This window comes from Entelurus aequoreus, linkage group LG06, assembly GCF_033978785.1.
Source record: "Entelurus aequoreus isolate RoL-2023_Sb linkage group LG06, RoL_Eaeq_v1.1, whole genome shotgun sequence".
Lineage (NCBI taxonomy): Eukaryota > Metazoa > Chordata > Actinopteri > Syngnathiformes > Syngnathidae > Entelurus > Entelurus aequoreus.
The window spans coordinates 963,587-975,588 of record NC_084736.1 but is presented as its reverse complement, the minus strand read 5'-3'; the positions used below and the strand labels follow the sequence as shown (position 1 = coordinate 975,588).

The following is a 12,002-nucleotide window of genomic DNA, read 5'->3' as shown; positions in this document are numbered from 1 at the left end:
ATAAAAAATATTAGTTTAAAACAGCAAATAATAAAATAATAATTAATAGTTGAAAACAGCACATAAAAAATATTAAGTGTTAAAAGTGGAACATGATATAATTATTAATTTAAAGCAGCACAATAGTTGAAATCAGCACATAAAATAAAGTGTTAAAAAAGGTGAATAATAATATAATTTTTAGTTTAAAGCAGCACATAATAGTTGAAATCAGCACATAAAATAATATTAAGTGCTAAAAAAGGCAAATGTTTTAAAGCAGCACATAATAAAATAGTTGAAATCAGCACAAAAATAAGTGTTAAAAAAGGCAAATAATACAATTATTAGTTTAAAACAGTAAATAAAATAATTATTAATCGTTGAAATCAGCACATATTATTAAGTGTTAAAAGTGGCACATAATATAATTATTAGTATAAAGCCGCACATAAGAATAATAATTATTAATAGTTGAAATCAGCACAGAAACTAATTAAGTGTTAAAAGCAGATAAAAAGCATTAGTTTAAAGCAGCACATAATAAAATAATAGTTGAAATCAGCACATGAAATAATACTAAGTGTTAAAAAGTGGCACATAACATAATTATTAGTTTAAAACAGCACATAAGAATAATAATTATTAAAAGTTGAAATCCGCACAGAAACTAATATTGTTAAAAAAAAAGGCAAATAATATATTTTAAAGCAGCACATAAGTTTAAATCTGAACATAAAATAATATTAAGTGTTAAAAAAGGCGAATAATTATTATTTTAAAACAGCAAATGAAATCATTAATAGTTGAAATCAGAACATAAAATAATATTAAGTATTAAAAGTGGCACATAATTAATTTAAAACAGCACATAATAAAATAATTATTAATAGTTGAAATCAGCACATTAAATATTAAGTGTTAAAAGTGGCACATATTAGTTTAAACAGCAAATAATTATAGTTTAAATCAGCACCTGAAATAATATTAAGTGTTAAAAAAGGCTAATAATAAAAAGCAGCACATGAAATAATTATTAATAGTTGAAATCAGCACAGAAACTAATAAGTGTTAAAAAGGCGATTAATATATTAGTTTAAAACAGCACATAATAAAATAATAATAGAAATCAGCACAAAAAATATTAAGTGTTAAAAGTGGCACGTAATATATTTATTAGTTAAAAGCAGCACATAATATATTACTTAAAAGTGGCACATAATATGATTATTAGTTTAAAGTGGAACGTAATATAATTATTAGTTAAAAGTGGCATATAAGATAATATTAAGTGTTAAAAGTGGCACATAATATAATTATTAGTTGAAAGTGGCACATGAGAATAATCTAAATGATTGACAGCAGCAGATTACCGCTAACATTCTGGACAGGAAGAAGTCACCTGCTCGCTGACATATCGGAATCCTCGATCTTCTCGGATATTCTCGTAGGTTTCTCCAAGAACAGGATTAAAAGGTTTGTAGCGATATCGCCAAGATGCCCAGGCATACCCGGAGATGGAAAAGGCAGCAACATAAACCTGCAGGAGTACAATCACCTTGAAGGGACGTTTGGAGCGTGACGACCAACTTGAGCGATACTTACCATCCTCTCGTACGGATCGTCGGTGCGGTTGGCGATATCGAGCAGCTGGGAGTACTCCAGCTCCTCCGAGAGTCTCTGCAGCAGCGATACGGGCTCGTTGAGGACGATGGGCATGGACACGCGAGACAGGTCTTTGCCGATGTTGTTGTACAAGATGGTCATGATGCCCACATGACTGTTGTCTGCCCCCGCCGCTGGGAGGATACGGCGCCGACCTGATATCATGATATCGTTTAGTCTTAAATGACAAAACTCAGGACAATCCTTTCAAATTGAAATGATCTTAAAACAAATTCATCATACTGGTGATACTGCTCATTCCCTGGATAAGAAAGCTAGCGTGCTAATCGCTATCTGGAAAATAGCGTGGCTAATCGCTACCTAGCTTAAAAGCTATGATGAATTTTAACAAATTTCCACAGTAATTTTTTCTCTTTATTTTCCAAAAAAAGATGACAAAAGAATTGAACAAAGTTAGTTTTATTTGTGCTATGGTGCCATCTTTTGGACAAATTATCAGGTGCTGCAGTGTCCTTCCATTTTCCAACAGTGCTTTTTTTAAATTTATTTTTATTCAACCAGAGTGCCTTTCCGTCTTCTAGCCGTCCATAGCGTATCTACTCTTGTGGGTTCTTCATTCATCACTCCAAGCAACATTTGTACGTTTTACAATATAACTAAAACAATTCTTACTTACTAAAGCGTCCCATGTGTGATGTCTGTAGGAGTGTTTTCATGCATATTTGTACCTGCTATCGTAATATAATAAAGTTAGCGTCATTAGCATGAGCTAATATGCTAACATATTTATGAGTAAATTCACCAAAACATGATCGTAGAGTTATTGAGTCTGTTTAGCTGATTGGAGAGCAAGCTTGCACAGCTAGTAAGTCCATGATGATGACTTCTGTTGTTTGAGCATCAGTTTTACTGCCTTGTTACAGACACCACTTGGAAACAATTGAGGTATTTAATATTTACTAAATAGCATGTTAACATGTTAGCATTATGTCAAAATATTTAAACTGTCAGCATGTTAGCATTATATTAAATATCATACCTGTTAACATGTTGACATGTTAGCATTATGTCAAAATGTTTCAACTGTTGGCATATTAGCATTATGTCAAAAATATTTCACATTTTAGCATGTTAGCATTACGTCAAAATGTTTCACCTTTTAGCATGTTAGCATTACATCAACATGTTTCACATTTTAGTATGTTAGCATTACGTCAAAATGTTTCACCTTTTAGCATGTTAGCATTACATCAACATGTTACAACTGTTAGCATGTTAGCATTACGTTCTGCGGTCCCCTCCAAGGTTTCTCATTGTTATCCCATTGGGTTGAGTTTTTTCTTGCCCTGATGTGGGATCTGAGCCGAGGATGTCGTTGTGGCTTGTGCAGCCCTTTGAGACACTCGTGATTTAGGGCTATATAAGTAAACATTGATTGATTGATACGTTAAAATGTTTTAACATTTCACAACGTATAGATCTGCGGCTTACAGTCCGGTGCAACTAATATATGGGAACCAAGTTGGTGTGTGTGGCTTATTTAGATGTGAGCTCTATAGTCCAGAAAATATGGGAAATGTATTGTCTGTTTATAGTTTTTTTAAATTTTTTAAACAGGTTAAAATATTTTTGTGTGTATAAGTACTTTTTAAACAGAGTACATTTAACAATACTACGTGGAAAGACAGCTGACAGGAGGGAATAGAAGTCACTGGGACGGGCATGGGCTAGCTTCACATGCTTGTAGCTTCCCGTGCCTTCGCATGTTGGAAGCACCCGCTATAGCAACGAAAAGACGACAGAACAACACTGCGAGAGCTGGGGCGGAAGATGACTCATCGGCTGACATCACTGTAACAGACCCTGGACCGGAAACGACAATGAGTAAGAGCACAGTACAAGAGAGTGCCACAGCATTTGCCACAGCTACAGCTACGACGGCAGGGCACAAACTGCATATATGTTCCTGTGGTTGGAGGAGCATTACATCACATCACGGGTTGAGAGTTCACCAGGGAAAGAAGAAGTGTTTGAGAGAAGAGAAACGGAGGCCTCACATTGACTACTTTCTACGAAAGGAGTCAAATCAGTCGAATGAAGTACAGCAACTGGACACAAACCACAGCTTGCAGTACATCAGTACCACTGTCTCGGAGGAAGCAAATACAGAGCTGATGACAACGGCGGTAGAACCGACCCAACCTCCTAGACCTGCAGTCGAAATGAGACTAGCAGGGATTAGACTGCATGTGAAGTGGCCTGGTGTCGTGGATAAGAAGCTGTGGGAAACAATCAAAACTGACCTGGCCCTGTCCCTCGAACAACTACAAGAGACAGTGGAAAAGAAGTTGGAGAGAATGGGGGACATCATCTATCAATATGGGTCAGAACGCTTCGGAGTGCAAGTAAGGAAAGGTGGAAAAAACGTCTCAACCGCACCAGTTTCCAGGAGGCAACATGAGATCAGGCCCTTGAAAGGAGACAACTTTGGAAACAGTGGAAAAAAGCCTCTGGAGTGGAAAGGGAAGGCATAAATGTGCTTCAAGTCAACATTAAAACCCAACTGGCATCCCTCCGCAGAGAAGAGATCCTACGGAAATGTAAAAGGAAGAAAGAAAAACTAGAACATGGTTCTATAAATATCCCTTCAAGTTCCTCAAAAGTATCTTCTCAAAGTAAAAAAGTGGAGCCCTTAAAACAACAAAGGTAGACCTGGAAAATCACCTAAAAGCAACGCACCCAGACTCAAGGCGGTCTGAATGTCTCACCATCCTTTCAGATATCCCACCAATTGACCCTACTGAACATCATATGCTGATCAGCCATCCAACATGGAAAGAGGTGGAAAGCACTGCGCGACGAGAAAGAACGGCATCTGCCCCGGGGCCAAATGGAGTCCCATACAAGGTGTACAAGAACGCACCGGATGTCCTGAGGTTTCTCTGAAAGCTCATGAGAACAGCATGGCAGAAGAAGGTGATACCCCAAATATGGCATAGGGCAGGGGGAGTCCTCATCCCAAAGGAGAAAGATGCAGAGAACATGAGCCAATTCCGACCAATCTCCCTGCTAAATGTTGAGGGCAAAATCTTCTTCAGTGTCATTGCACAAAGGATGGGCGAGTATCTGCAAATAAATGAGTACATCAATGCAGCTGTACAAAGGCAGTAATATCAGGATTCTCCAGGTGCTCAGAACATTCCAGCATGATCTGGCACCAGATCCAAGTAGAAAAGGCAGAGAGAAAGGATCTCCTTGTAGTCTACCTGGACCTTGCCAATGCCTTTGGTTTGGTACCCCATGAATGCCTGTGGTCTGCCTTCAACTTCTTCCACATACCGGATACCATCACAGCCCTGGTTAAATCCTACTTCTAGGATGTGCAGTTCTGCTTCACCACCTCTGACTTTACCACCTCTTGGCAGTGCTTGGAAGTAGGCATCATGGCGGGATGCACTCTCACCCCTGGCATTCATGGCGATGGAGGATCACCCGCGCCTCAAAGTGGGTGTTAGGCGGTCAGCGGGTTGACTCTGGCCAGTACCTCCCCCCACTCAGAGCTTACAAGGACAATGTTACAACGTTGACCACCACCATCCCATGCACCAAGAGGCTTCTCAGAAAACTGGGAGAGAACATCAGTTGGGCCCGTATGAAGATCAACCATCTAAGTCACGAATCATCTCAGTTGTAAAGGGAATGCTCTCAAACCTGAAATTCTTCATCAGAGATGACCCAATCCCAACACTGTTTGAGCAGCCTATAAAGAGCCTTGGTAGGTGGTATGATACAAGCCTGAAGGACAAAGACCAGGTGCAACAACTGCGTAAGGATATCAGCAGTGGCCTACAGTCCATCGATAACGGCCTAGAGCCCATCGATAACACCAAACTGCCTGGAAAGTTAAAGGCCTGGTGCCTGCAGTTCAGACTCCTACCCAGGATACTGTGGCCTCTCGCAGTTTATGAGGTCCCAATCTCAATCGTGGAGAAGTTGCAAAGAAAAGTCACAGGCGACATCAAAAAATGGCTCGGAGTTCCACGATGCCCCACCATAGACCTCTACGGAGATGGCGCCCTCAAGCTGCCCCTCACCAGAAAAAAAAATCAGTCTAAGCCTGGGCCCCTGGAGAGGGGGTCCAGACTGAGGCCAAGGGGAAAAAAAACTCATAGCCATAGCACACAAACAATCAATCAATCAATGTTTATTTATATAGCACTAAATCACGAGTGTCTCAGAGGGCTGCACAAGCCACAACGACATCCTCGGTTCAGATCCCACATCAGGGCAAGGAAAAACTCAACCCAGTGGGATGACAATGAGAAACCTTGGAGAGGGCTCTGGGAATCACTAATAAGCCGGAGTTCTTTGAACACAGATTTCTTGCCAGGACATATGGTACAATACAATCAGCAAGATAGTTTGGAGCTAGACCGTGTAGTATTTTATATGTAAGTAGTAAAACCTTAAAGTCACATCTTAAGTGCACAGGAAGCCAGTGCAGGTGAGCCAGTATAGACGTAATATGATCAAACTTTCTTGTTCTTGTCAAAAGTCTAGCAGCCGCATTTTGTACCAACTGTAATCTTTTAATGCTAGACATAGGGAAACCCGAAAATAAGTTAAAACGTGTGTAAGAGGGAAATATCAAAGAACACAAAGGACATTAAATACATTAAAAAGAGCAGACTGCAGCCACTTCTACACAAAGTCACAAAAGTAAAACAACAAAAAAACATACACTGTGGTGACCTCTGCGGTGTTCCACACCATCGTCTGCTGGGGTGGGGGGGAGCATGGCCAGAGACAGGAGCAGACCCAACAAAGCAACCAAGAGAGTGTCCAGTCCGCATGGATGAGCGAGGATGCGTCCAAGGAGACCAAGGTTTCCGATACCTGCTCATTCAGCCAAGACACTGTGAAGCTTGTCTGACCCGCCGCTCAGCGCTAGCGCCGCAGCCCTGTCTCTTCATCCGCATCTCCTCCAGCCTGCGCCACCTGAGCGATGCCAGCTACGCTTGGCCCGCGACTGGAGGATGCTGGCTTATCTTGGCCGGCAGCCTGCGTTTCCTCCGGAGAGCGCCCTAACCACCCTGAGACCTTCACCAAAAAAGGTGTTCATCATCGAACTCACAATACCCTGGGAGAACTCAGTGGAAGATGCTTACGAGCAAAAACACCTACGGTGTCATCAATCAAAATCACGAGTGTCTCAAAAAGCTGTACAAGCAACAAACGACATCCTCGGCTCAGATCCCACATCAGGGCAAGAAAAAACTCAACCCAATGGGATGACAATGAGAAACCTTGGAGAGGACCGCAGATGTGGCGGACCCACCCCCACCCCCCGGGGCGACCGTTGCAATAGACGTCGAGTTTAGCTTGTAGACCTGGGAGTCTGAGGCCAAAGCCTGCATCAAAGCTGCATTGGAGGCAGCCAGTGGCTGTTCATGAGGAGGAAAGATCCCTGCTGGGCCCCCAAGTAGCAAGCTAGGAGGTATGCGGTCAGCTTAGGCTTGATTCAGGAAAAAGGACACCCCTGCCGTGCATAGTCCCATGAGAAGTCTGCTGCTCAACACCAAGCGACTCATGACTCAATGGGATTGACGCAAGCCCGGGGCCGATCACTCTGTGGCTGGCCACCCCTGGAGAGGGCGTCTAGTGTTAAGGCCCAAACGCCCAGTGACCCAGGGGGACACCACTGCTGATGCATGCACCATTCCACCAGTCATCACCAAAACAACACACAAGTATTTGCCAGCACAAAGAAATGTACAACTTATCCTGTATTTCCTAAACTATGAAATGTTTTGCAGGTGTATGATCTCTCAAAGACGGTGGTAAAAGTCAAGGAAAGGTGTTACCTGTGTCGGACATCAGCGAAGGTTTGTCAGGTGCGGTCCTCAGACTCTCTCGGTATTTCAGAGTCACACTGGCTGAGCAACACAAAAGAAAATCAAGTTCAACTCGTTTTTAAAAGCCATGTTTCCTTCTGTGTGACTCCGCCCCCAAAAGATCCCCTTCATTAAAGTTGATTGCCTTTGTCAAAGGACACTTTGTGGACTATTTTCATTCTTTTCCGGCATGAACACTTGTCAATTGTTACTGTTAGCAGAACTGCAAAGCAGGATCCGGGGCTGGAAAATCGCTTTTCTGTGGTAAAACTTTGTTTGAAAACACTTGGACTCAGTGACACATGTAAAGAAAGAAGTAGAATACAGTCTAACATTGTTGATGACACATAAAGAATGAAAAAGTGAACTAAAACTATGAATATTCCAAACAAAAAGGACACTTTAACACAAATAAATGTGACGCCCGTAAGATACTTACTAGCATTAGCTTATAGTAAGCATTAGCTCATAGCTAGTATTAGCTTATAGAGCAGGGGTCACCAACCTTTTTGAAACCAAGGGCTACTTCTTGGGTACTGATTAATGCGAAGGGCTACCAGTTAGATACACACTTAAATAAATTGCCAGAAGTAGCCAATTTGATCAATTTACCTTTAACTCTGTTATTATTAATAATTAATTATATTTATCTTTGTGGAAACACTGATCATCTGAATGATTTCTCACAATAAATATATATAGAAACAGATAAATATCAATATGCAACACTTTATTTTTATATTTTCTCTAAGTGCACATTTTTCAAATTGAACATTTTCAAATGATCACTTCTAAGACAGTCTTGTGAAATCACAATATCCCATTTTAACTAGCTAGCCACTAACATTTTTTAACAAATCATGAATTACTTTGCACCATGTTTGTACAAATAATAACTCATGTAAAATACAAAAGTAAACTCTCAAATTTTTAAATCATGTCACACTTTGAACTGGACACCAAATCTGTTATCTGTTATCTAGTGGGAAGCCTGGCATTGCATGCTGTTAACTAGGGTGTTGTACTCTGGTGTGTAACTTGACACTGCAACTCTGAGTGAGTCTTGCAGATGTGCATCAATCAGTGAGGCGTGTTCTGTGTTTGTTCTTGATGAAGTTCATGTCAGAAAAGGCTGATTCACAAAGATAAGATTTTTCCTCATTGTTTGCGGAACCTTCTTAATCTTTTGGACATATTTTCACAGCAATCTGGCCTTAAGCTTAATTATGATAAATGTAAAATGTTAAGGATCGGAAATCTAAAGGGAACGTCCTTTCGAATGGAATGCAAAGTGCCTGTTTTGTGGACAGATGGACCAGTTAACATACTTGGTGTTGTTGTCCCAGAAAATCTGGAAGATCTGGGCTCAGTAGATTATGATAATCAACTAAGAAAGCTGGACAAAATTATGCAATTATGGAAAGGGAAATCCCTAACCTTGTATGGTAAAATGTCTATTGCCAACTCGTTAATTATTCCTCAATTTATTTATTTGTTTTTGTCATTACCAGCTCCATCACAAAACTTTTTTAAGATTTATGAGCGGAGGGTCTTCGATTTTGTCTGGAACGGCAAACCAGAAAAGATTAAAAGAAAGGTTTTGTACAATGAGCATGAATATGGGGGCCTGAAACTTCTCAACATGGAAGCTATGTGTCTGTCTTTAAAAGCATCAATTGTTCCAAAGATGTATTTAAACATTGAGTGGTACACAAATGTCCTGTTGGACAAAAAACATGTACTGTATCAAAATAAATTGTATCCTTTTTTACAAGTGATCCCCTCCCAGAGAGTCTGCTGGGAAACAAAGGAAACAATCCACTCATAGTGGTGTTTTCAATTTTATGTGCCAGAAAAAAGAGACGATATTTTGCAGCAGTTAATATGGATGAACTCTAATATTGTAATAGATGGAAAGCCTTTCTTTTGGAAAAATATGTTTGAAAGAGGAATAATTTTTGTCAATGATATTATCAATGAGAATGGTAAAATTATGAAGTATGATGAATTTAGAGCTATGTATGGTGATGCTTGCTCAAGCTTTTCATTTTATCAACTAACTGGAGTAATTGGGAAAAGATGGAAACAAATAATTAATTATGGAACTACTAAATTATTAGTTTGTAAACCTCTAATAAGAAATTCTAGTTGGCAAAAAGGAACTAAAATAAATAGAAAAATATATAATTTGTATTTAATAAAGACATCTTTGAAGGCTGCCTCATAAAACACAAATGGAAAAAAGGGAGGACTTTTTTGACTGCCCGTTGCCATGGGATGCCATATTCAAACTAATTTATAAAACCACTATCGATGTGCAAAATCGTTATTTTCAAATTAAAATTATTTATAACTTCTTACCCACAGGGAAAATGTTAAAATTATGGAATATGACAGAGTCAGATGATTGCCAATTTTGTTGTCAGGAGCCTGAATCCACCCTGCATTTGTTTTGGTATTGTCATATTGTGTCTTTGTTTTGGGTGGAAGTTGAAAAAATGTGTTTAAGGATTGGTTTGTTTATGAAGCTTAATGTGGTTTCTGTTATTTTAGGAGAGTTCATTGACAATCATGATTTAGTCAATTTAATTATAGTACTCGGTAAAATGTATATTTTTAAGGCCAAAAACAGATATTCACTTAGTATTACTTTCTTTAAAACATTTATTCAGTATTTTCTAACTTTGGAAAGTTACATGGTTGAAAACGATAATGATGCCAAAAAACATTTAAAAAAAGATGAGAAGTCCTCAAAGGCTTATTTTGAAAGTATAATTATGTTTATAGATTATATGATATCTGTTGTTGTGTTCCCTAATTTGAGTGACCTGGACATAATCCGGACTGTACATAAATGCTTATTTTGAAAATGTAATTTTGTTTATAAATTATATGCAATCTGTTGTGTTCCCTAATTTGTTCCTGTGTACATGAATGAAGGTGTGTGTTGCTGAGTCCGACTTGGACATTATCTGGACTGGGCCTGGTTTAAAAAACCCTTTAAACAAATCTAATTTCATTGACAACCTGGTCTGTTGAAGATAAGGCCCTTTTTAAAAAAAAAATAAATAAAATAAGATAAATAAAAAACATTTTCTTGGATAAAAAAGAAAGTAAAACAATATAAAAATAATTACATAAAAAATAGTAATTAATGAAAATGTTAGTGGACCAGCAGCCTATACAATCATGTGTGCTTCAGGGACTGTGTCCCTTGCAGATGTGTTGTTCATGTTGTGGGAACCAGAATATTGGTAGCAGAAAGAAATAACCCCTTTTGTGTGAGTGGGTGTGGATGAGTGTGCATGGGGGAGGTTGTTTGGGTTGATGCACTGATTGAAAGTGTATCTTGTGTTTTTTCTACGTAGATTTAATTTTTTTTTTTTTTAAATATATATATATATATATATATATATATATATATATATATATATATATATATATATATATATATATATATATATATATATATATATATATATATATATATATATATTTTTTTTTTTTTTTTTTTTTTTTTTTTTTTTTTTAGAACAGGCCCGCGGGCGACTCATCTGGTCCTTACGGGCGACCTGGTGCCCGCGGGCACCGCGTTGGTGACCCCTGTTATAGAGAGTATTGCCTTATAGCTAACATTAGCTTATAGCTAGCAATAACTTATAGCTATTATTGCCTTATATATAGCATTAACTAATAGCTAGCATTAACTTATAATTAGCATTAGCTTATAGCTAGCATTAACTTATAATTAGCATTAGCTTATAGCTAGCATTAACTTATAGCTAGTATTGCCATATAGCTAGCATTAGCTTATAGCTAGTATTGCCGTATAGCTAGCATTAGCTTATAGCTAGCATTAACTTATAGCTAGCATTTACTTATAACTAGCATTACCTTATAGCAAGCATTAGCTTATAGCGAGTGTTGCCTTATAGCTAACATTAGCTTATAGCTAGCAATAACATACAAACCCCGTTTCCATATGAGTTGGGAAATTGTGTTAGATGTAAATATAAACAGAATACAATGATTTGCAAATCCTTTTCAACCCATATTCAATTGAATGCACTACAAAGACAAGATATTTGATGTTCAAACTCAAACTTTTTTTTTTTTTGCAAATAATAATTAACTTAGAATTTAATGGCTGCAACACGTGCCAAAGTAGTTGGGAAAGGCATGTTCACCACTGTGTTACATGGCCTTTCCTTTTAACAACACTCAGTAAACGTTTGGCAACTGAGGAGACACATTTTTTAAGCTTCTCAGGTGGAATTCTTTCCCATTCTTGCTTGATGTACAGCTTAAGTTGTTCAACAGTCCGGGGGTCTCCGTTGTGGTATTTTAGGCTTCATAATGTGCCACACATTTTCAATGGGAGACAGGTCTGGACTACAGGCAGGCCAGTCTAGTACCCGCACTCTTTTACTATGAAGTCACGTTGATGTAACACGTGGCTTGGCATTGTCTTGCTGAAATAAGCAGGGGCGCGTCCATGGTAAC

General features: G+C 38.6%; 1 protein-coding gene across 4 annotated transcripts in view; it reads right to left on the bottom strand.

Moving 5' to 3' along the window:
* Window positions 1-12,002, bottom strand: part of LOC133651709 (oxysterol-binding protein-related protein 7-like) — a 94,213-nt gene that overhangs the window by 17,705 nt on the left and 64,506 nt on the right. For all 4 annotated transcript variants that reach the window (XM_062049747.1, XM_062049749.1, XM_062049746.1 and 1 more), the window contains 3 exons: window positions 7,470-7,541; window positions 1,585-1,799; window positions 1,382-1,519 (listed from right to left, as the gene is read on the bottom strand). In XM_062049747.1, coding sequence (XP_061905731.1) covers window positions 1,382-1,519; window positions 1,585-1,799; window positions 7,470-7,541 — 425 coding nt within the window. The remainder of the gene's footprint in view (window positions 1-1,381; window positions 1,520-1,584; window positions 1,800-7,469; window positions 7,542-12,002) is intronic.